A 25,619-nucleotide genomic window follows, 5' to 3' on the forward strand; every position below is an offset into this window, starting at 1 on the left:
GGAATGCCGGAAGATGCAAGTCTTAAGAGCACACAATTCGAGCTCTGACAAAGGTGCACTCAAATACAAGGCTAAAGTATAAGCTATTTTAGTTTGACTATCTAAAAAACAAGACTCGTCAAGTAAAATGAAGGCTTAAACTCCTTAACCAGCCAGAAACTGCATATTTTACACAGCAGTGCCACAGCTACTTCAGAAGTTATTTTTACTTGTCGATGTCATAAATTGAGGGTTGCTGAAGCATCAGAACTCAGACAGTTCAAAGGATTTGTAACTTTTTTCACTTCTGGTGTAAGTATGGTTTCAGCTATACTATCTCACAGCTGACATACAGATTTTCTGTATAAACTGTATAAAATAATTTTAAATTCACCTGCAGTTGAGATGCAGATATATGAGTAATGACAATCAGAGTTTTAAGCCAGGGAAAGATGCTATTTTTTTGCAAGAATGCACTTCCAGCCAAGATTGTCATTGCTGTAGCTTATCTAAAGATGAGTCATTAAGGCACCTTTGAAAAACACTAACTTGAAATTAAGATGTTAGATTAGCCTATCAGCCACCAATAGCTGATTTTTATATTAAGATACAAAGGCCTAAAGCTGGTAATGAGACACCTAGACTTCTGGATTTCAGATCCAGAAAGTTTAAAATACTGAGTTTTGTAGTTTCTAGAAAGATTCGTCACTTGTACTTCCATTGTTTCCTTGTAACCTCAAACTCCAAGAAATCCAAGTTCTAGCCAACTCGTTGCAGTAAGAGACCTGGGACAAGTTTTTTCAAATCTAACAGAACCAACTGCCCAGGTCTTCATCCCTGCTTCAAGAGCAGTATAAGTAAAGTTACAAAAAAATCTGGAGGAAAAAAAAAAGTGCTGAGAAAAGACATTACAAGATAAAGAACAAAAGAAACTGAAGCTCGTATGCATAGTAAAGGCCAAAGGCCTACTTTAAAGATTTAAAAAGAAAATATTAAGGCTGTGTTTAGGAAGTCCAGGGAAGAGAATTTTCAACACTGTGCAAATTTCTAAAGCATTCTCTTTCTATCCCATTTTTAAATCTCGTAAATCAGAATTTAAGTGTATTCTAACTTTTAGGCCAAAAAGCTATCCTTTTAGGTGAAAATTAAAACTGCCTGCCTTCCAGTGTGAAGAGCAGGAAAGAGTCTCACTGAAGTTCTATCTGAACAACAGCTATGTAATTGTATCTTAAAGTACTCCAGCATTCTACTGAATGGGCTACTGCAGGCCAACTCCAAAAAAAAAAACCCCCAAACTTTCAGTACAAATTCAGGTCCTTACTCTGATCAAGTATGAAAGCAGCATTGCTTTGTGCAACTTCATAGCCTTGTTCTGCCAGAAGAAGATACTGAACGACAGCAGAATTTGAATCACCATCTTTATAGCTGTTGTAGGCAGTCATCAGTCTTTCAGACCACCTCCCCCGTTCACATACATTCTTGAACAACTGCAGAGGGAAAGAAAAAAAAAGGGGGGCGGGGGATAAGACTGGTTTGTCAGGAACTTCAGAAATTTAGGTTTTGCAAGAGGCAAACCTTTAATATTCAAATGCCTGTTCAAAGTATTTACATTTCACAGGAAAAACTTGTGACGAACTCACTGCTTAAGACAGGCTTACTTTAAGATACAGGTTACCAAGCAAATACATGCCAAGATTCAGATGCTTACTCACAATTATTCTTAATGTCAGCTTTTCTGTTACAGTTAAACCCATGTCTAAATGAATTCTGTTCTTATAAAATATTGAAGTTTGTTTTGTATTACATTCTTTTGATTTTCTTCAAAGTTAATAAAGCAAATACAAACTTGCCATATCAACATAAAAAATAAAGATTTTTCTCATGAGGTACAAAGGAGTTTGATAATATATCACTCTGCAGTCACCAGTGGATTTTAACTAAGACAAATTTCCTGTATAAGCTGACATGGTTATATCGACCCTTTTGCAAGTCAGTATTATTTGACCTTTATAAATGGATGACCTTACCTCAACAGCAGTATGACAGGATCGCATCACTCCAGTGCCAGTAGCATGCATCTGAGCCAGATTATAAAAGGCCAGAATGTGGCCACCCTGGGAGGCCAAGTTAAAATATTTCAAAGCTTGCTTATAGTCTCTCTTGACTCCAATGCCATCTAAAAGAAAGCATAAGCCATCGCTATTCATGCTTTTTGAAAAGCAGAGTTGTATGAAATACAGTGTGTACTTACTCTTTAACATTATTAAAGAAAAACGTTGTGAAAGTGTTGGGGGGGGAAAAAAAAAAAAAAAAAGAGTAAAACAAATTAACAAATTCAATGCAGTAAGACCACTCTACATGCAGTATATATACACTTCTATTGCCACCTAGTGAACAGTTACAGAAAGAGCAGATGCTTATACCCAGGAAATCATTATTTTGGTACCACTTACTGTAATACATGGAACCTAGCTGAAGTTGTCCATCAACCCATCCTTGTTCTGCAGCCTTCTGGAAATACTTCAGTGCTAGCTCGTAGTTCTGCAGAGAGATTTGGTCCAGTCATTAGAGCCTTGTAATACACCACAATTCAAGTAAAGAAAGAAAATACACGTGTGTGCATGGGTAAGGACAGACCTGTATCACAGAAAAATTACAGTGAGATGTTCTAGTGCAAAAGTATTCACCTGGCCAAAATTTGGAAACAAAAAATGAAAAAGCCTACAATAATATTAGCATGTCTTAAGTCTGTAGCTACTTCAAAGATAGCATCCACATATAGCATTGCTATGAATAGTTATGCTTAACAGAACGGATGCCCTGTTCTGTTTCTAGAACAATTATTTAACTTATTTCCTCAACTTTGGGCTAATTCAACTTTTGAATATCTGTTTGCATAGCTAAATATAAAACATTTGACAAGAAACCTTCCTGTGGGAAAAGCAACAAGGCAAGTGAACTAATTAAAAGTTTCAGAGTGTTCCTTCACACTCAATAAGAGACACAAAACGGGGACAGTTAGGATTTGTTTTATTTCACAAGAAAATTAGAGCCAAGTTCAAAACTCCTGCTAAAATTCACACTATACGCATTTCTAATAGTTTCAGCAACATTTTCAAACTTATTAGAGGGAACTCAGCATGTTTCACAGCTGCTAACTCCATAGTGAATTTTTTTTATATTACCGATTTCCTCATGGAGTTTTCAGTGTAACAGAAACCTTCACAATTAAGTCTTCTACAGTACTTCCTTCCAGAGAAAAAGTCTGTTGACAACAAGAAGTTACACAATCACCTATGATTAGAAAGACGACTGCCAAAAGCTTACCACTGGAACACCTCTTCCGTAGAGGTAAGCCATTCCTAATCCACTCTGTCCAACCGGATTACCCTGAAAACACAGGAAAACACTTCTGCAATGAAAGGCAAAACCTACAGCTACGTCTTTCAAATTTGGTATGTCTTTAACATCACTAAAACAAACAGTGCTTAAGATAGATTTGCTTTGTAACTTTGCTCCTAGTAGTAGTTATTTAGGGAGAAAATAGCATCTTTGGTAACTTAAAAGTTACCAAACAAATAATAAATAATAAATTCAGTAACTACACAGGTGATTAACAAGAAAAAGAAAAGCTTTCAACACTAGTGATGAAAGTCTACTGTACACTTTCAAAGTGTCATACGAGATGTAGAACCCACACTCTTAGAAAGGTGGGGCATTAATTGCTTATTCATCTTTAGTTTTTTCCAAGTTTGAGATGTTCTGGATGCTACTGAAGCTCCCAAAACAACTACAGGAACTCTGAGAATTTGTCTTAATTTAAGGGTAGATTGACGGCTGTCCTGTGGGCTGCATTACTGACCACTGGCCCTGCAAAATATGGTATTCCTTCAATGCCAGGACAGGCAATGGGGCACATCAGACACCTTCAGTGAGTGTAGGTAATTAGTGAATTGAGAGATCCTTACTCTAGGACAGAGGTGTAGAACAGCAATCTAATTGTGGAATGCAAGAATCATGAAGACAGTTATCTTACAACCGTCCCTTCAAAATTTCATCTACTGTCTTTCACATGCTAAACATCTTTCTTGGAGGATTACTCATGCATTAACTACACAAATGCGACCATAAGGGATAGGTCAAAGACAGATGCAAGAGATTAACGGCCAAAAACCAAACACTGCAATGAGATGAGCGATATAAAGCCAAAATCGTTATCTATTCACTGACCACAAACCAGAACCAAAGTAACATCGTACTGGTGCACTCTAAATTTCTGCAACAAGACAACCTAAGATTAATGAAAATTAACACTTAACAGAATTGCAGTCTATTTAGGTGGACAGTATTTCATACTGATGCCAGCATTCATGACAGGTAGACTCCTTGTGCTGAACACAGCTTCATGAAACACCATGACCAGAACTGGTGGCAGTTTCCAACATCTTAGACAAGCAGGGTTTAATTATGGGCTAATTTGGGACAGAAGTTGGGAGTAGGTGTATGCACATGGAAGTGCACAAAGAGAAGCACTTGCAGCATTTCCGAGCTAATAGAACTTTTTAGTGCGTATGCTGTATTTCTAGCTTACAGATAATCATACCATATCAGCAGCTTTCTTGAAATACTGAAGAGCTGTTTCGTTGCTCTGAGGTACAACATCACTTCCTTCTGAGTACATCTGAAGGAGAAAGGCATTAATGAAGAACAGTTTACTGAAGTCAGTTTAGCATGGAGATCACGAAGCATCTTCACTTTGCATACGAGAAGGAGTTTATTGTATTACTAGACTATTCTGACTATTGCATTACTGAATAGTCATTAAAGAACTTGCTCAGAAGCAGAAAACACATCTCTATGCTGTAAAATTCTGATTCAGAGGGTTTAACTTTCTAATGGAGAATGAACTGCCCATAAAATTAAAAAGTTTTCATGAAAACACCCTTCATTTTTGAGTTCTATCAGTATGTAGCGAAGAACACATAATCAGACAAAAATCTTGTGAGACCAGTGGAAGTCAAACTATATTAGTAGTTCAAATACTTCTTGAAAACAAAGCAAAAATTAGTTACTAAACCCTGCTCCTTTCAGCGTTTATTAGATACAAAACACTCAAGTAGTAGAGAAAGCAGGAACTTGCAACTTCTCCTGTCAGGTGCCCTGAGCAGCCCATTATGCTATTTTTTCATGCTCTAAGGACACGAATTTTGCATCCTCTACTGCAGTGACAGCCTGACAAAGATGAGCTAGAGCTGCTGCTTATTACAGCCTAACCTTAGAGGGTACTCACATGGAGTAATAAGGATTTAGCTCCTCATAGGGTGAAGGTAGCCTGCAACCCAGATCTCAGGCAAGTGACCTAAATACCTTTCTAAGCAGTAACACATTAATATCACCAATAGCAGCTTGTCAATCATGGTTTAGATTAAAAAAAGGACTTATATCTGAGAAAACGGATAGAATGGTCCGCCTTGCAGATAGACTCAGGCTTTGGTTCAGAGTAGATGCAGACTATTGGCAATTCTGACTCAGATGCCTCAGTTCTCCACATAGAATAAGAATAGATGTCTTTTCCCTTTCCTTCCTGAACTTAGTATTTCCCACTAGGCAAAATTTTGAGAAGCCTAGCTTTTCCCCACACACTGTATGGAAGAGCATAGTGGCCCACTCCGAGTTTTGAGCTCTACCACAGAAAAAGGACATTTAGGTATTTAACTATTTAAATAAAAAAAAAAATAAAATCCAGTTCAAGCACTATTTAGAAAAAAGTCCCTAAAGTGAAGGAGCACGTAGAAAATTTAGACTAGACATAATAGACGACACTCAAATCTTGCAGGTCAATTCAAAACAGTAGCAAAACAGAAGTACTTATATTCTGGCATTCAAGTTTTAGACTGCCTGATATCAGCAAGAAGGAAATATTCATTATTTTTCATTGAAAGGTAGTAAATTTACTTACTTTTGAGAGTGTTCATGTCTTACCTTTCCTAGAAAGGCCATGGCATGTGAATTGCCAGCATTAGCTGCTTGATTGAAGTACTCAAATGCTCGCTGCAGGGAAGAAAACAAGTATTTTAGCCACCATGACTATGATTTGAGTACCTTTTCTCGCAAATGGAGCAGGGGTAAGTAGGTTGCTTGCCCATTTAACAGGTTCTTCTGAGAATAAGTTATCAAACCCATCTAACTTAATCTATGTAACAGGGTTCCCGACTTATAATTGGAATATTGAGTAGCAATTCCTCTCAACAGTATATTCCAAAAAGCAGAGAAAAAAAAAAAAAGATACTACAACTGCTACTATGCACAAGCTACACAGGTAAGTCTTACTTGTGCAAGTACCTTATTGTACCTCCAAACCCTGTTCAGAAGGTGACAGATCTGCCAGTTCCTATTCCAGTTTTACACAGAGCTTGGTTATACTCATTCTGACCTCTTGATATCATCTCTGAACCCTCCTAGAGCAGTCATTTTAAGTGTGATGACCATTAAATAATTTCTGGTTGGTAGCTGAGTCTGAAATAATCCTCAGGACTTCACATCCTCAGCTCTCCATTTTTTTAATACATACTTTAAGAAGAGGTTAGCTATTTTAACTTATATAACCAGTAGCTAGATTGGTTCACATCAGCAGTTGTTCTATTTTCTATGCACACTTAATAGCCTTAGTATTCAAAGGTGCACTGCTTTCTCTACAGAAGCAAAATATTATTGCAAGCCAAGTAGACTATCATCACTAATGCATGCACAGTGCATCATGAAGATTCTACTACATGTACAAAAGCTCAGCCAGTTTCAAGTACTACTTGATGAAAATCTGCTCTTCATTTTTGACTTCCTCATTTCCAAGATGATTAGTCTTAAACTAACTGCGTAGGAAAATCAACTCCATGTACTAGTCACATAAATATTAAGTTTTATTGAATGAATTACGTTTTATTGAGCAAGACTATTGAAGTCATTAAATACCTTACAGTGGTACTTAAACACTTTTGCTTCACTGTGGTCTCATCTATACTTTCTTCCGCTCTGCCAAGTGTAACACGCATCAGAAATATACAGAAAGGGTACCTGATGATTTTGCTCTACTCCTCTTCCTCCGTGCAAGTGCAACTGTCCAAGGCCAACCTAAAAATAAATTTTACATTGCAAATAAGTTACTTTTCCCTAGGGACTTTCTTTTTCTAGTAACATAGATACTAGGGAGCTAATTACATGCACAAAGACAGGCCATATCAGAGTTAAAGATGCCACAAAGTCTGAAGGCACAGATTTGCTTCAGTAACTCCAGTACAGACCTATTTTTTTCACATTAATCTAAGCAGAAATTTATCCTAGATAAAAGTGACATGATTGTCCTAGATACAAAATAATAATTGTTCATTTGAATTCTGTCTAGCTAATTCTTAGTGTCATATATAACCAAGTTGAATTGTGACAATTTGCCTATATTGGTGTCCTCCATTCTTGCACTGTGTGTAGAAGAGGTCCAGCCTGTAGAAATCATGTATGAGCAGAAGCAGTGAGAAATTGAGGTCCCCTGTCAAGGCCAGTTTTTTTTCATCAAGGCTTCCTTCACAACATCCAAAGCTATCCTTAAACTAGTCTGGCTGGTTTCTAGTGAAAGCCAATATTCTCTATCCTAAGATACTAAAGTTGTTATGCTTTGGAGTTCTTTTCCACAAAAATTTGCATTTTCTGTCCAACTTCTACCTTAAATACTCTAAGATATAAGCTTCTTCTCATAAACACTACTCAAGAAATAGCAGCCAGGTTGATTTAGAAGGAAGAGAAAACTAAAGCTCCAACATCTTTCCATATTTCATAAAGCTGTTCCTGTAATTCTTGAAAACCTCTGCATGCCATCAGTTGAACTTAATCTTACCTGTGCTTGTACATCTCCTTTCTCTGCTAAAAACTGGTAATACTGAATCAAGTCTTCTTCTAGCATTCCACTTGCCATTCCTGGATTTTCTACTTCATCTGCTAAGCGAATTCGCTGAACCACTGTGCCACCAGTCAATGAAATATCACTAGCAACTAGAAAACAGGTAAGTTTCCAGACAGTTTTGTTCCACACAAATATCACACTGCAACTTAGTAAAAACAGATCTCTACAGAGCTTCAAACTGTTATGCAGAGAGAATGAATTACTTGGACACTCTCTAAGAATTAAAGACATTTCAATGGAGAGAAAAATAACATATCATGATTCAGAGCCAAATAGATAACTTGTTTAATAGTAGGAATTCTCTATTTTTATACTATTAGTGCTGGCAGTACTTCTAGTTATCTCTTCAGTGAATGATATAGAAATACATAGAAAGTCAAGAACATTAGCCTAGTAAAAAGTTTTTACCGTGATTAGCTACAAGTCGGTAGTGAGTGAGAGCAGATTCACAACTCTGAAGGACTCCTATTCCAGCCCAGTACCGGTAACCCTAGAAAGGAAAAATATAAAAACATGGGACTATTGGTTATTTGACAACGTATCGCTTACCACGTTAAAAACTTTTTTCACATTACTTAAGCAAGATTTGACAAGACAACAGGCAAAACAAAGGCCCCAAGTCCATTGTGTCTGCATTAAAAGAAACTGATTAATACCATTAAAGGTTAAGCATAGCCAGTATACTTCAGATATTACTCAGAAAAAAGCAAATAAGCAGAATGATACTTCTGGGTGAAAGTCTAAAACCTTTTACTTACACATGTTGCACTTTGTCTTAAATTTGACAATACTGATCAAAACAGTATCTTCCGTAAAGATCTCTGGCTTTCACAGTTCTCATTGGCCTATAAAAATTAAAAGTCTGACACTTCTGCTTTATGTCAAGAGATGTAAACATGGGCCATCCAAATTCATAGTGGTATACAGCTTAAAATGAGCAGACTTTTCCTTAAGTTAACAAGGAACAATGGGGAAGATACTATTGCCCATCGAATGCATGCATGATGACCTAATATTTGCACAGTGTACTCACATGAATGCAAATCTTACATGAAAAATTTAAGAGTACAAAAAAGTTCTTGCATGTGCAAAGTTATTAAGTATCTTACTTACCAAGATCATATGGGCAATCAGATTTCCTCCTAATGCTCCAAAAGTGTAATACACCAGGGCCTTAAAACAAAATCATTGGTTAACAATCATCTGCCTTCAAGATAAAATACAAGAGTACACACATCATACAAGATTTCTAAGTTACCTTAGCTTGACTAGAATTGACTCCTAGACCAGACGCATATAGAAATCCAAGAGCCTAGAAATAAAATAAAGTTTGTCAGCACATTCTTTGAAAAACCCAGGATCAGTTTTCCTGGGATACATTAAGTATAAAGAAGTCAAACAACAATTCAAACCTGCAAAGAATATGCCAAGCTCTACGTTGACTTTGGTACCTCTGATGTCTAGGCCCTTCCCTGCCTCTTTTAAAGTATGGAGTTTCTAAATCATTCAGTTGCCTAGGACACTAACATAAATACATCTCACCAGAATTCAGTCTAGTGGATCGAACGCAAGGAAGAAACTACTACTTCCCTGAATGCCAAGCGTAGATCCAAAGGTCCTGAACAGTAAGAGTATCCCAGCTTAAAGACCCTCAAGTGAAGATCAGGTTATTCATGTATCCTATTTCTTTCATATAACAGCACAAACATACATGAACCATGACCTTCTCTAGAAGAGACTTTTTGAGAGGCTCTAGAAGAGTCCATTTGATTTACTGTGTAACAGATCCTCTGAATTTACTGTTTTACTTCCGTTCTGCCATGGGTTAGTTGCATTTATGACTACAAATGTAAGGAGTTAGAATGCACAGAGCTGTCTGAGGTTTTTTCAAAAGTTATTTTTATTCTTAAAATTTACATAATTACTGCTCTATCTATAACACCTGTTACAGCTGTGTGGCTCAGAGGAGAAACTAGTAGCACAGAAGATAACAGTGTATATATAAAGGTGTCTATATTTCACAGTGTCCTAAGACGGTTCTAGGCAATTCCGAAAGCACACACACACAAAAATTCACCTCATGCAGACAGTATTGAATTCTAGACCAATAACAGTCAAGGTCTTCATTGAGTCTCTAGAGAAAACATGTTCCTGCTCTCTATGGTAAATCAGCACTCCAACACTAAACAGGGAACAGAAGGAGACTTGGCAGCCAAAGAGCTAAAAGAAACTGGGTAATTCCTAAAGAAGCTGAAACTTCCAAAAAAAGAGAGAGAACTAAACATTAAGTATACGCAGATATTGAGACATTAAAATTGACAACACCCACATTTTATGACATTATATATGAATAATTACACACAAACAATTCTATAATGTTCAAAGGCACACGGACAAAGTGAGTCCCATTCCACTACAGAGCTTTCAAGATTCCTAGTAGTTTATAACCTCCTAAGATTATAAACTTGTGCGTGTGTATATCTACCTATCTCAAAGATAAAACTGCAGCTGAGAAGCCACAACATCCCACACAAACCACAGGAAAAAAGTAACACAGAGTTTCGGAGATTTATTGGCTGGAGTCATCTGCATCTACTCATTTTTTGACTTATACATCCAATCTAGTCAGTCATACAACAGGTATGAAATTAAATGAAAAGACCATCACACTGTATTACTGGTAGTTTAATGCTGTTTTTTAAAATTCAAAGAGAAGACCTGTTCCCATGTGTTTACCTTGAGGGTGCAGGTGCCATTTGTTACTGCACCCTCAGTAATGTTAGCAGCATGCAGAAGCCAGGTAAAGCAGAAGCATTTGGGGGACAATCTTTGAACCAAAGCAAGGCACTGGTAAAATTCGAAAAAGTAAAGGCAATGAGTAGTCAGGGTTAGGAAATGCTTAGGCAAGCATTCGTAAAATACATTTCGTGAATCAGAGCCTGAACCAAATGTTTTAAATCAAGTTTTCAAACAATTTAAAAAAGCAGCACTCCATCTGCTGTCCTTTTTAAGCAGGCAACAGATGCCACTTACTGTTCTCATTCTATTCTAGACACAGGAATAAGCTGTAAAACCACCTTAGAATAAGTATAATCTGTAAAAACTTATAAACCTATAAAAACTTCTGTAGAATCTAAGGACATACATACCATTTGTCCTTTAGGAGAACCTTCTTCTGTTAGTTTTTCAAATAGCTCTTTTGATGACTGGATGTTCTGCTTCAGGTAATCCCCAAACAACAAAGCGTAAGACACTTTCTCCATTGCCTTGGTATGATTCATGTCAGCTGCTCTCAGAAGATACTGATATGCTCTTAAAAGAAAACAATTTCTTAGTCACCTTGAGGCAAAGAATCAGATTCCATTCATAAACATGAAGATTCCAAGGAGATGTTCTGTTCCTCTGTTTTAGAAGCATTTGTAGAAAACAGAGGCTACCTACAGTCATTTGTTCCACCTCCAAATCGTCAATCTATGCAACAACACACATAATTTAGCTAATAGACAAACTGGATTTTAGTGTTCACTCTACTTCATATGCAAAGTAGCAGGTATTTCCTTCCCCGTAAGATATATGAAAAGTTTAAGGTCAAATGATCATGTTTTTGTAGCAACAATTTTAAGTCCTGTACTAGGTATCTAGTAGGACTCCTACTCTAACAGCTCCACAGATCATGATAGAAAAAAGCAGCCTGAAAAAGACTATGGAGTCTCTTTGATTTGTTGAGTACAAAATCATTCCAATGAAAACACTAAGTGTTGGGTCCAAGGCAACTGCATACATGATCAATTTTGTGATGAAACAGCCATGCTAACAAGGAGAAAGTTCCCTAGAAACTCCCCTTTCTATTTCAGCCTCAGAACTTACAGTAGTCCTCCAAAGTAATTTCACAGCAGCTAGTTTCACAGCAATTAAAAAAACCGTAACCTTAAACGTGATAACACAGTATTGTCAAGCATGCTTCAACTTCCTTTCTCATGGACCTTTAATAGCATTTCAAGATTTTTCTTTACCTCTCCTCCTTTCCATTCTCAAATTTGTTTTCTTTCTTTAGGACAGGCTGAGGCACACCTAGTTCCTCAAATAATTTCATCTTTTAAGAAAGTGTAAGGTGTTCAAGAGAAACAAGATCTATTAAAATTTTACAATTCCCACACTATTTTATGCAAAAGAATACTAGTCAAACAGATGCTCTCTCCCTTTCTCTTTGCCAAGGTGTGATGGACAACCTCTAGCTGTGCTTCAGCTTCCCTGATAAAGTAGAAATATACTCCCTTATCTCCACAAATAAGCTGAATGTGGTAATAGTGCTCACATAATAAACAGCAGGCTAAAGTCACCACTTACTGATGAAGTTGTCAACATGAGTACCAGGGAGTTCCAAATTAACAGAGCTATTCCTAATTATAGCGGTAAGCTGAGAACTATTTCATCAGTAACTGGATATATAGAGTAGAAAGTATACAGACCAGAATGAACAGAACACTAATTTCATTCTTTTTTTTTTTAGTTTGGTCTACAAGCATTCTCTTCTCTCATAGGATGTTAATTATTAAAGTTTTAACAATTTGTGGAGATTAAGTTTAATACTAATTTTATGGTGAGTGAAAACATCAGAAAGCAGGAACAAAAACAGAGCAGGACAAGACATACTGATTTTTCCCACTTAATCTTTGAAGCAGAATGAGAACCAGACTGTAAGAAACATTTTAAAAAGGACAATTATCTTGTATCACGTTCTCAGTTTTTTTTATGGGCAGTTGCCACACAAATTGTGGCTAGAGAACTGCAGCACCATCTTGCATTATGTCAATGTTTTGATGACATCCACTCTTCAGAAATTAATCTTATATAATTTTAGTGGATTCAGAGGAAAGTAGCCATAAATTTGTTTTCCTAAATACCCTGAAATTGCTATTTATTTTCAGTACTATCATTGCATACTTTGATGTCAAGTCCAATAAAGTGCAAAATCCCAGGGCATATAATTTAAGTTATTTTTCAGCTAAGCCAGTGTGACCAGCCATGTCATGCTTCTCTTGTCGGCGTGAAGGAAGTAGACTTACTCTTTCTTCTGAGCCTTTTTACTGCTTTCATTAAGGATTTTCATTCCAGTCTGATAAACATCCTCAGCTTCTTGCATCTGCCTTCTCTTATTAGACTGCTCTTCAGCTAAAAAAAGAAAAGAGTACATTAAGAGCTCCAATTACACAGCTCAAGACTATCCTCTCAAAATTCCTATTGATTCTAAAGGGAAAATACAGCCAGAAATATGTTTCTGAAGACCAATAAACAATCAAAGTGACTACAAAAAACTGTCTAAAGGAGGTGTTGGTAGACAGTTTCTTCTCACATGATGTCTCTCATGTATGAGTTTGCTGTTAAAGTATTCTTCTCGTTGCTCCAAAGCAAGCTGTGCAAGGAAGAAAGGTTCCTCCTTCAGGAGGATGTCTCCTAGAGAAAGGTTGCCTTTGTGTAACAAATCAGAGAGTATAATGGGAAACACTGTCAAACCCCTATACTGCTACAGTCTCAGAAACTAAGGGTTTTATAGACACCTCCACTGCACGATTTCCCAAATCCCATTTGCATTATAATCTTTTCCATCATGAGAACATTGCCTTCATAATTACTTGTGTATATCACAGTATAAAGTGGCCATTAATAATGACAGTGACCTCTAGACTCTGAAATAAAGGGCATTAAGAGGACTGAAAACACTAGCTTAAGAAAGCATTTCTTGGACAAAAACTAGACATCAGGTTACTTACTTTCACAGAAACCCCACTTTTGATCTTTCTTATAATCATAGGTAGTTGCACACCAAAGCCTGCCATCTTCCCTCCCGTCTGCAGTGCATTCTGCATACTCCTTCTCCATAAACAAAAAGGGAAAGTGGCAAGGTTCACCATCTGCAGTGCCTCCAATAGCTGTCAAAACTGAAAATACATATCCAGGAATTACACTGCTTTCCTTTACTCCACAAATTAATCTACTACATATAGGAAAGCAATTCTAAGTTGGTTTTAATTTCTATGAAAGGCATTTAATCAAGTTTTCAGTAAAATTTCTAATTTACAAAAGCCTGAAAAAGCAATTATTTTTCTAAAGAGCATTTGAAAAAATATCATTCTTAATTAGGAAATGAAATGGAAGGTATGTGGTTTCTTATATTTCTAAGTTCTAAGCAAAGAAATTATTTTGGAGAAGGCAAATATCAGTTACATTTTTATTGCCTATGAAAATAAACAGCCCTTCCTTTCATTTTATCTTCTCTGCACTCCCTTCCTCATGCAAAAGACTACCCTTGAAGTGCATTCCAGTACATATATTCATTTTAGCCGCAGGGTTAGACATAATCATGACTGAATCGCTATGAGTCTAGTAATTTTCTATTGTTACATACACCTATATTGAAAACCTTATTTCACTTCGCCAATATATTAAGTTGCATTCAAAATTATTTTGAACAGCACGATTTATCATTTCTCATGCACTAGAACTTCAAAGGTTACCAATTCCAATATTTTTAAATAAAATCAATCTTCTATGAAGACTAAGAACTATCTTCATTTTTTGAAAATGAAATCATTTCAATTAGCCTTTTATAAAGGTTTTTCTCTTTTACTAAGCTAAATCCAGCAGTTGGGTTCAGCTTCATTTGAAGACATTTGCAAAGTTAGGCAACTGAGAATGTTAATTATACAATGTTTTTTCAAGTTAAGTTTGTAATTCTTGTGGTTATAGAAAAAGCTAGTTCTTTTTCCTAGGGTCTATATTGTAAGGCCTAGGGATCATACTAACTAAAAAATTTCACGTTTTGCAGCAAAAGGAAGTCTCCAGGATTAGTTAGGCTGTTCAAATCACTCTTCATAATTTGATTCCTTGGCAGATGCTCCACCACATCACTCCAAGTTAATTACTCCATAACACACAAGGAAAAATGTTATTTTCAGAAGTTGCATTCAAAAATAATGTGTCCAGATGCAATTAGCCTGGAATCATTTTAGACATCTGTTAACCACAGAGTAATGTACGAACTCATCCTAAGGGTACCTATAACTACAACTGATGGGGGACCTCTTATCACTGTCATTTGAACAAACTCCAGGTCCAGGATATCAACAATACTTGAGAACTTTAAGTTTTACTTGTATTGTTTAGTACCTTGCCTCCTGTGCTGAAAGCAATCGGACATGAACCATTTCCACAGTGCTCCGCGTGAGAATTATTGTACACTGAATTTATGAAATTACTCTGCACCAGTCCTCCCCCTTGCCTTTTTTTAATTCTAAATTTAACCATAATGCTGTTTTTCCCCCTAGATAGTAACAAATACTAACCCCTAAGGCAACACAGCAACACGCTCACAGGATAAAACGCTCACAGTTATTCTATCATGTACTTAAAGGATGTTAAATACAAACTGAGGCAAATAGTTCACTCGGAAGATAAATTACTTTTGTCAAACTGAGTGTGCAACTAGCAATTTACCTGTTTTACTATGTTTGAATAAAGTATATAGTATTTTATCATTATATTTTGTCCTTATTTACTTATAAATCTCATCTCATACTTTATGCTGCAGGAAACACAAATTTAGATTACTTATAAATACTGGCTACATTACTGTAAGATTCCTCCAAATAGCTAAACAAATGCAGAAAAAAAAGCAGGAATTGCCAGCTCTGTATAAACTCATGGGCAGTTTTTAGCAAAAACTGTTAGTATGTAACTATTGCTACAAAAACATACAACACAAGATAAATAACTAGAAAAATACTGTTTTCTTAACAGACCAGACCTCCTCACTAATCAGAAGAGAGGATAACTTCTTTCTTAGAAGGTTAAAAGTCTTAGTACTGCCAATTCTAAATTACTGAAGATGTATTTTTTTTCCTGCTCAATATCCTGCAAGATACATGTGGAAACTTGAGGAATTTTTTTTTTTCCATGCAATCTCATGACCATACACAAGAGCCAAAATGTATTTAGAAAAGCTTTAATCTCCCTTAACGCAGTCCTGTCATCAGCAGCTCATTTAAGAGATGTAGCACCTGTACCTGAGGTAGATTTGATTCCTGCTCAGTTAAAAAGTCTGCCAGTAAACCTGTCCTTTAGCAGTTTTTTTCCCTGTCAGAATACAAGTACTTTTCCTTCAGGATTGCTTTTTAGATAAAACCAGTAATCTTTCCATGCACATTGCTTATTAACTTTGTAAGAGGTTCCAAAAGCTGTGCAAGACTTAAATTTATGGTTTCTGAAAGTCACTTGCAGTACTTTGACAGGTGTAGTTAAAAACCTTAGTTGCCAGGAAGCAAGCCATCCAGTTACATCTTTCTGATGTGGGAATAAAAGTATCTTAAAGGTTACTATTGAAATAGACTGCACTGACTAAATGTGGTGCTTAGCTCACTGTTTTGCAGCAGCAAGCTACTAAGTGGATTTTATATACTTTTTTCCTGTAAAACATGACACCTATCGACAACAGTTAATCCTATTACTGAGCATACAAACTGTATACTAGTGCTGCATTAATGAGGAAGGCTTATTAGAAAACACAAAGCTATATAACGGAACTCATTTCATAACCCCTGCTTTCTTTTGACATTCGAATCTGAGTTGAGAAGATAGACAAATACCAAATACAATTACCATGTAACTATATTTTTTCATTAAAGTTGAAGATTTACTTTTTATGGACAAGTGAAAAGGAAAAGTTTTTGCTGCATACACTAAGGTACTCAACTGTACCATCTAGTTACCATACACCATGAAGTGCAAGTCAAAAAATCATATTAAATTTATACTTTTATTAGTAGTAAAAATGAAATATTAGAATTTCATGGGAATTGAGCCACAAGGACACAAGTTTTTATCTATATTAAAAAACTTACTGAAGTTTACATGCAATTTAGGTGTTGCCATTCAATGCCATACAAGGAAGTGTGTCACAATTTGTTCCTTCTCTGTCAACTGTCCCTCTAGGCAAACAGCCAGCAGGCTGAATCACTGATGCAATTTCTCCTTCTAGGGCTGGTATACACACACAAAGCGTAGTACGTGTACTTAATTCCTATGTGAAGAAATTACGACCTTCTCCATTTGATAGCTAAAGCTTTCCAACAAGATGGAAACAACAAGAATTACAGAAAACCCTTTCAAATGCACCTGAAAATAACCACTTCGATTTCAATCACAATATATTTGAACACTTTTTCATGCTACTTTCTGAAGGAAAAGGCAGCAATTACCATTCCATTCCAGAAAGGTTAAAACACTAGTTATTTCGTATGTTCAAAATTACTATTTGTGTTCATCCACATGCCAAAGTTACTCAGATGCATCTTTCTTGCCACTTGTTCAAAAGTCAGTCTGTGAGCAGTTACCTGGACTCTGTATTTCCGCTTCTTCCAAATTCTTATTTAATAGATTTGACATTTCTATAGAATTCAACTCTTCCAGCAAATTCTCTTTTCCCTCCTCTTGACTGTGAAAGTTCTCTTCATCCTCCGATTGAGAGTCTGATTTCCCTGATTCAAGGAAGATCTGACCTGCTACCACTCGAGTTCCTGTGGAATGGTCCTTTACTTGGTCCTCTGCAGATAAAGTCTGACAGAAAGCAGTCATATAATTTAGAAGATTAGAAACTGAACAGCAGCAGTTGGCAAAAAAGGCATTACTTTTTAAAGATATTTTTAATTAACATACTAAGTTTAAACAGTAGTATCAAAAGTTGAGCTACCTCTATCAGCTCTCGTTGACTCAATCTCTTTCAGTTCTTAGAAAAAAAATTTCAAACATATAACACAACATTAATTCCTCTGACGCACTGAAGAAATTAATGAGACAGCAAGAGCTACAGAACAGTTTAAAACAGGAATCAAATCATAGTTGTGAATTTCAGACCTTCGCTCTCACTCCACAAGAAAAACAGGATTACTAGAAACTTATTTCCTCACCTTTGATTCCAGTGATTCATCTTGATTTCCCTCTTCATCTAGAAGAAATGTTTAAGTCAGTAAAAAAACTTTTCCATGAGTAACTTTCTCAAAAATAAAAATAAGTTTAGCTATAATATTGTACCATGCTCCTGAAATATTCTAGTGTACTAAGTTGTCTAATGAACTTCAGAAAGACCTTGCTAGTGTTGTCAGGAAGAACCAAATGTTTCACAGATGATCCTCCTCTTCCTTAAATGATGCCAACACAACTGTGTGTCCAATACTGGAAAAAAGTGTGGAATTTTTTATTTTTTTTTAAAAAACCCAAATCAATTCTCTAGATTACTATACAGTCTGAATTGTTCCAGTCCAACTAAACTACTTAAAAAGGTATGCATCAAGCAAAAAGGCCCTATGGAACCTAAGGTTTTTAGTCACCACATCAGCTTTAGTATAAACAGCTTCAGTAGCTACTAGAAAGCTACATTAATACCACCCCACTTACAATTAAACATTGTTCTTTATAGAATGCCAATTAATTTTGCCTGACCAGCATATTCAAACCTCTATATGGAGGTCTCTCTTCAAAAGTGCGAGAAATCAGTTTGTCTTTAAGATACTGATCAAGAGCTGCAAGCCTCGTTTAACAGTCATCTTTCTTATCTGAATGGGCTATGAGATTATATTTGATTAGAAAGACTAGAAAGAGAAGAAATGGTAAAGAAGAAAGGTTATTAAAGACCTAAAGGAACAGAGGTGAAAAGGAGCAAGAAGATAATCAGAAAAGCTTATTTATCATAGTTTTACCTTTGTTTTGCAGAATTGTATCTCTTATTTTCTTTGTTCCTGTAACTTAAATGGGCTACTCACTGTGCTTCGAACAACTTGGTTTGTACTATCATCTCAACTGAAAGCCTCTAAAATTATCACAGCTGAAATGTGACTTTTCCCAGTCATCAGCATCTGATACAACGTCATTTAGGTGAACAAAAAACACCCACATTTGAAAGATGCTGCAAGCCTCCCTCTCTCAGGTACACAACTCACTTAAACTGAAATAAAAGCTCAAAACATAAACAGATGACTAAGCAAAGCTGCCACTAACTCCTACTACATTTAGAAATCCCCCCCCCTTCTGAGACTCCGGGGTGTGTAATGCCCTATAGCAGTGTAAGGCATTGACAGGCTGGAGACCTGCACTGTGACTAGAAAAGGTACCTAAACTGATAGAAGTTAGTGCCCTGTACATGAGACACACCATTTAGTACGTTATGGTTAGCTATTAGAGACTACCTGCACAAATACTGAATGCCAACAAAACTCTCCAAAAGTTTATAGAATTTTGCTGACTTTCTGTAAGTATTTGGCAGCAAACAAAACTTGTATACTTTTCATCCTCATGCAAATAAAGTGTCTTACCAGAGATAAATCATCTCTGAAGTGACAAACTAAAAACACAACACTTTATCAGTTCATGTTTTGAAGACTATTACTATAAAAGAGCAACTGTGGGTATTTGCAGTGAAAGGGCTAATCTTGGAAGCCAGATTCCGGAAAGCAATCTCCACATTGTTATTTGAAGTATAATCTTTGATTAGAACAAGTAAAAAGATGAGGATCAACTTTAAGCTGTAACAGCATAATGAAAAAAATCAAGAAAAAATTCTGAGACTTGTAAGTGAAGCTGTAAAACTAAAGTGACAAGAAGTTTGACAGTGCAACTGAGACAAATAGATGATAGTCCATTGAGCATACTGAAGAGGATGTAAAGCTCAAACTCTGACTGCCAGCAAACATAGGATTAAAAAGGATCTAGAACAGTCAATGTGGGTAAGCAGTTGTACTCTATAGGTCCAAAAATGAAAGCATGTAGGGTCCTTTAGAAAAACTAGTGGAGACACCAAAGAGCACTTGAGATGAAACAGATCCTGCAAGTAGCAACAAAGACAGCATAAGAACAAACATCAATTTGGAAAAAAAAACAGAAGAGGCATAAGGAAAAAACAAGGCTAGCTGCATTTTTGGCAGAGACCACAGTGCTTATCAGCTTGAGGAATCTAATAGATAAGGCTGACTGAGACAAGTCATCAGAAGTTCTACCACTGAACTTCCACAATTCAGATCACCATATAACAGTTGGTTTTTAAATACAGCAAAAGTAAGTATGCATTTAGGATACTTGTCGGTCCTTCCTATTTTGAACTAGGAAACAAATCTGAATTTACCATATATCCCACAAATTACATTCTACTAAATAATTTTGATCTAAAATTAAGATAATAAGCTCAACATGACCCAGCAATGTGTGCTTACAGCCCAGAAAGCCAAACATATTCTGGGCTGCGTCAAAAGAAGTGTGGCCAGCAGGTTGAGGGAGGTGAGTCTCCCCTTCTACTCCGCTCTGGTGAGACCCCACCTGCAGTACTGCCTTCAGCTCTGGGGCCCCCCAACACAAGAAGGACATGGATCTGTTGGCGCGAGTCTAGAGAAGGGCCATGAAGATGATCAGAGGGCTGGAGCACCTCTCCTATGAAGACAGGCTGAGAGAGTCAGGGTTGTTCAGCCTGAAGAAGAGAAGGCTCTGGGGAGACCTTATAGCAGCCTTCCAGTACTGAAGAGGGGCCTACAAGAAAGCTGGGGAGGGACTTTTTACAAGGGCAGGTAGTGATAGGGCAAGGGCTTTAAACTGGAAGAGGGAAGATTTCGATTACATATTAGGAAGAAATTCCTGACTGTGAGGGTGGTGAGGCCCTGGAACAGGTTGCCCAGAGAAGTTGTGGATGCCTCATCCCTGGAAGTGTTCAAGGCCAGGCTGAATGGGGCTTTGAGCAACCTGGTTTAGTGGAAGGTTCCCCTGCCCATGGCAGGGGGGTTGGAAACAGATGATCTTTAAGGTCCCTTCCAACCAAACCATGCTATGATTCTAAAACCAAATGCCACCCTTACAACTTCAAAGTCTAGAGCTTGTCAAGAGACTCATACATGCTTCTAGAACGAGGGAAAACTCAGACATGGTTAACCTACCCACTAGCTTGTATGTTGCTATTAATGTAAACAACGTACTTACACAGTACCTGTTTCTGCAGTAACATCATGTTATTTTTAACATCTATACTAGCTAGGGTGTTTGTTTTTGTCTGCTCAAAATCAGTCTACCTGCCTGACAGCACTAGACCATTCTAGCTTTTTGGTAAAGGCTTTAGTAACTGAATTCAATTTCTGGAAGGTTGACTTTACAACAAAAGACCACACAAGGTCTTTGTGTATGGTATACTATCTATGTACACATATCAAAGAACAATTTTATTGTCATTTCATATGCAAATAAAAAGGTTTACTAAGTTGAAAGGCAAGTAACAAACATAAGGCAGAGCTCATTAAATGTTTGCTCTTCTTCCTTGAAAGTCAATAAACCTATTTTGTTTCTATCGCATCATTTAAATTATCTCTGAAGGAACCAGCTTCATTATTAAGAAATTGTACTTGAATAATTGTTTTCAAAACAGTGGTTCCAAAACAGCACTAAAGTAACAACAAAAATACTAGTTTAACTGTTCTTAGCTCTGGGACTTCCTTCTAAGTTAGGCAGATGGGGTTGCAGTGATGACGGATAACGTGCCTAGAAGAGGGATCACTTACAGCCTTGTTATTTCACAGAACCGCTGACTAATATGCACCCGCTACTCATACAAGTGTGTCTACTTCTAAGAAATAGTTAAGAAAACTATTCTGAAAGTGTTAATGAAAGATCTATGGAAGGTCACAGTTTGACCTAAGAACAGCTTATTAGTCAAGGCTTAACTACTGAACAAAGTCACAGATGTTATGTTTGTGCAGCTGCTTCAGAGATTAAAGCTGATAGTTTAGTTTGTTTTTCCACAGTTAAATTAAAAAAAGTAACTGACTTCTTTTTTTTAAATTTGGGCCTGCTACCAAGGCTGCCTAATTCTGTAAACCTCTTCTGAAAAGGACAATTGGAAATTAATCCTACCATTTCTTAAACAAATTAGGGAGATGCAATGATATATTAAAAGAAGGCAAAAATACTTGTGGCTGAAACAGGCAGCTGACAGCTTTGTACAGAATGCTTGACTCACAAACAGTGCCGAGCTGTAGACACTGCTCGGTGCTCTCATGCCCAGCTAGGTCTCTAGAGCACTTCAGAGAGCTAAACACTTGTTTCAACCATTCACCACTTCATATACAATTAAAATCAGCTTTAAAATATAATCATTTTTCCTCAACTAGAAAGACTAATGTTCAATCAGTCTATTTAAATATAGCAAAATTACTCTGGCAGTCTATACTAGATAAAAAGATCCTACCATATGCTGGATAAAGACTCTACCATTTTGTGAGAACTACCATTTTCAAGAAAGCACTATGGAGAGAGTGGTAGAAACAAGAAGAGCTATGCAGTGTGATTCAGCAAGAAGAATGTCATTAGCTTGAGGGACTCCAACAGTTCCAAAGTTTTGCTGTATTAAAAAAACCAAATTAAGTGACAGTCTGTAAAGCTAAAGGACTGGTACTACCAGACAAGAAATACTATTAGTTTCAATGTTAGAATGGTCACTTACCTCCAGGAAATAGCCAAAAATTCAGCAAGTGCAAGCAGCTGGCAATCTCCCAAAGCTCTGATGAATGCCCTAACTGATCACTGCAGTCAGTTGCCTTCCAGTTTTTGCCAAGCTCTTCAAGCTTCAAACACTATCACAACAAAGTAATGAGTAAGAGTTTGCATGCTTTAGAGCAGCGATCTCCAAAGTGGGGTGTGTACATCCCAGGGAGCGTGCTAGGCAACCCACTGGGGGTACAAGAAGACAATACTTTTTGTACCATTAATAAATAAAACTTCTCTTAATACAGTGTTTATTTCACCTTTATCTCATTCTTTTTTCATTTCTGGTTTTGTGCCTGTTTCATGACATACATAATATGTTAGTACAGTACTACATACATTTTTTTTTTGTATGTTAAACATTGAAGATCCATGCTTAAAAAAATTTTTACTGAGAGGTGTGCATGAACAAAAAAGGTTTGGCAATGACTGCTTTATAGCATTGATCAGATATTTTCTGTAGTATTTTTAGTTATTTCTTTCAATGCCATTTTTGTGCAAGTGACTAGTTAGACTTTGAAAGAGAACGCAAACCCTGTTTATCCTATTCTTGCAGGAAAAAAAAAAGGAAATCTTAAGAAAAAAGTTACCTCAGATTGCTTCTCATCAATTTTTCAACTGTTAAATTCAGCACAGAAATAGACTCCATAGCATAGATGCTATTTCCATTACATGAACCTCTAAAACATGCAGTGACTTAAGCAAAATCCTTAAGTGGCATCTATTCAGCAAGACCAGTTTCAAAATGTCCTCAGCAGCAAGTAAATTGTTCTCATACAATCTGTGCAGCGTATTCATTTTAGTGCAACTACAAGATTAAGATATAGGTCAACCCTCACTCTGCATATGAATCTTTTTTCAGTCTGCTTGCAATTGCTGGTTAATTGTTTATAAAACTTACTCTCCAGTAGTTCCTCTGTAGGGCAACAAGGCAACAAGTTTAGTGAATGTTTTTCAGTTAGGTAAGTAAAATCAGAAGGGTCAGGGAAAGCCATAGAGCTCTGTCTTTTGAGAGAATAGGTACAGAAGTTTCCTACAAGTATATGACTCTGCTTATTTGTCCCACCAATTAATGAGACAGTATGAAAACCTCTGCCTAACACTGAAGTTAGCCATGGAAGGTGCAGGATAGTCAGAATCACTTCCTCTCTTCAGGTAGAAAGTGAGAATTTCTACCTCTTAGTCTGCAAACAAGGGGGGGGAGAAGACAAGGGGGGGGGGGGGGGAAATAATCCAAGAATCAAACAATATCGGCAGTCAGAAAAGAATAAGAGAAGATTTTTTTCATCATTCTTGATGTATGACCAATAGAAGAAGGCGGCCATCACTGCTGCCGACAAGCAGAAGACTGCCAGCTTTGGCTGGAATACACACAGTTACCACTTTTTTAGCTGCTTTTGCAAATTCTCCACAGACTCCTTAATATTCTTTTCCTAGCCCTCAATGTTCACCTTCTTCATAATCTGTATTAATATTGTATCTTTAAAAAAATAGCACTCATTTCTTTAGGCCTGAGTTTTCCTGCATTCAGCTCAAGTTTCCAATAAATTGATTTAAGCAAAGTTTATGACTATTGAGTTAGGATTTAAAGCTATAGTTAAAAGACTCACTACTAAAAGAATCCTCATTAAAAACAACTTCTGAAGTCAGGAAATGTAATATTTGAACCATTTTTACTCATCCTTCTTAAAACCCCTCCCTTCAATGTACTCACATTCCAGATAACTGTTTCCAGACCAGACATTATGAATGAACAAGTATTTATGGAAGCATTTGACGCACAGTCTCTAAGCTTTTACCAGACTCTACTAGAGAAAGTGGTACTGTTACTGCAGGAAATAAAAACATCCATGAAGCGATGACGACTTATTTTCTTTCAGAATGATTTTTGATAAAAATTGGAGCAAGAAAGGTCTTCCTGTTATAATCTGCTGCCAAAAGCTGGACTACAAACACCCTCTCCTAATTAATTCTGGATATTAACGAAGAGTTTTACTTCACAGTAGCAATTTAAGTTGGGCAAGAGCTCCTAATCCTTCATGTACCACCATGTGATTTCGTTGGCCTACAAATTGTATTAGTTCAATTGAGTCCAAACACATAGTTTTTAAAGGCTGAATTATGTCATCAGAACTTCATATTCACAAAGACAAGTCAGTGTTAGTGGACAAGTAGTCAGTACAGAAGAGTTGCACGTTAGCACAGCCACAGACGCACACTGGAACAGCCCTTAATCTTGTCACTTAACTTCCACGTACACAACAGACAGTTGATCTAAGATGAAGAGTCTCATCTCACCTTAGCTTTTTTCTTTATACTCCCTATCAGTGAGAACATGCTATTCAAAGTCTGGGTACACCTTTCTGGTTTCACAGAACTTGTATGTATCTTTTCTACACCTTGGGACATGCCCTGCTGGATTGTAACATTACCTACTAAGATCTTACAACTGTGCTTGATAGCTAATCTGAACTCCAGTAACACAACTTTAAATTTCAACTTCCTACTGCATATATGAAAATTAACCCCAAACCACAGAACTTACCTCTAGAGAAAACATTAAGTTACTTTCCCGAAATATCATTGACAGCCTATAAGCACATCCCCAGTAGCACTGGCTAAGGCTGTCGATTAAATGAGTGCTTTCTGGTTTGAGAAACACTATATAAATAAATGCATTGCACATTCCCCCCACTCGCCCATGGTGGAAAGAAGGGTGTGGGAGGTAGAAACCCCAGGGAAGGAAGTAGATAACATGTGAGAAACACACAAAACCCAAGCTGCATAACAAAAAAAAGAAGCAGAAGAAAAAAGCATTATAGCAACATAATGCAGGCCTCAGAAATGCTCTCTATATATTTGTGTGAGAAAAACGTTCTGATAACGCTAACATCAGCATTATCAGCTCCTCAGCAAGCAAATGTGTACTAGGGAGAAAAAAAATGTCTCATTTCGGTTTTGAGCAGAGCAAGCAGTACAAAGTAGGCTCCTAATGAGCTGTTTAAAGGCAAGACCCGGACTAAACAACGTGTTCACCCTCATCAGGCCTACCGAAGAGCCCCCAGTGAAGCAAAGCCAGCAGGCACAGGGTGAGCAACGGGCCCGTCGCCCCTCGGCAAGCCCG

At 36.9% G+C, this 25,619-nt stretch overlaps 1 protein-coding gene across 1 annotated transcript in view; it reads right to left on the bottom strand.

The window, feature by feature from the left end:
- LOC104167446 (protein sel-1 homolog 1-like) overlaps positions 1-25,181 on the bottom strand; it is a gene marked incomplete at its 3' end in the record, with an annotated part of 30,582 nt that extends 5,401 nt beyond the window's left edge. Inside the window, exons 1-18 of the mRNA XM_009707698.1 lie at positions 25,041-25,181; positions 22,455-22,584; positions 17,893-17,930; positions 17,320-17,542; positions 13,702-13,869; positions 12,997-13,102; positions 11,080-11,242; positions 9,189-9,242; positions 9,044-9,103; positions 8,339-8,420; positions 7,865-8,019; positions 7,051-7,107; positions 5,962-6,030; positions 4,583-4,660; positions 3,307-3,369; positions 2,433-2,520; positions 2,007-2,155; positions 1,301-1,466 (exon numbers count right to left, since the gene is read on the bottom strand). Coding sequence (XP_009706000.1) covers positions 1,301-1,466; positions 2,007-2,155; positions 2,433-2,520; positions 3,307-3,369; positions 4,583-4,660; positions 5,962-6,030; positions 7,051-7,107; positions 7,865-8,019; positions 8,339-8,420; positions 9,044-9,103; positions 9,189-9,242; positions 11,080-11,242; positions 12,997-13,102; positions 13,702-13,869; positions 17,320-17,542; positions 17,893-17,930; positions 22,455-22,584; positions 25,041-25,181 — 1,990 coding nt within the window. The remainder of the gene's footprint in view (positions 1-1,300; positions 1,467-2,006; positions 2,156-2,432; positions 2,521-3,306; positions 3,370-4,582; positions 4,661-5,961; positions 6,031-7,050; positions 7,108-7,864; positions 8,020-8,338; positions 8,421-9,043; positions 9,104-9,188; positions 9,243-11,079; positions 11,243-12,996; positions 13,103-13,701; positions 13,870-17,319; positions 17,543-17,892; positions 17,931-22,454; positions 22,585-25,040) is intronic.
- Positions 25,182-25,619: the final 438 nt, after the last annotated feature.

This window comes from Cariama cristata, unplaced genomic scaffold (assembly GCF_000690535.1).
Source record: "Cariama cristata isolate BGI_N322 unplaced genomic scaffold, ASM69053v1 scaffold38599, whole genome shotgun sequence".
NCBI lineage: Eukaryota > Metazoa > Chordata > Aves > Cariamiformes > Cariamidae > Cariama > Cariama cristata.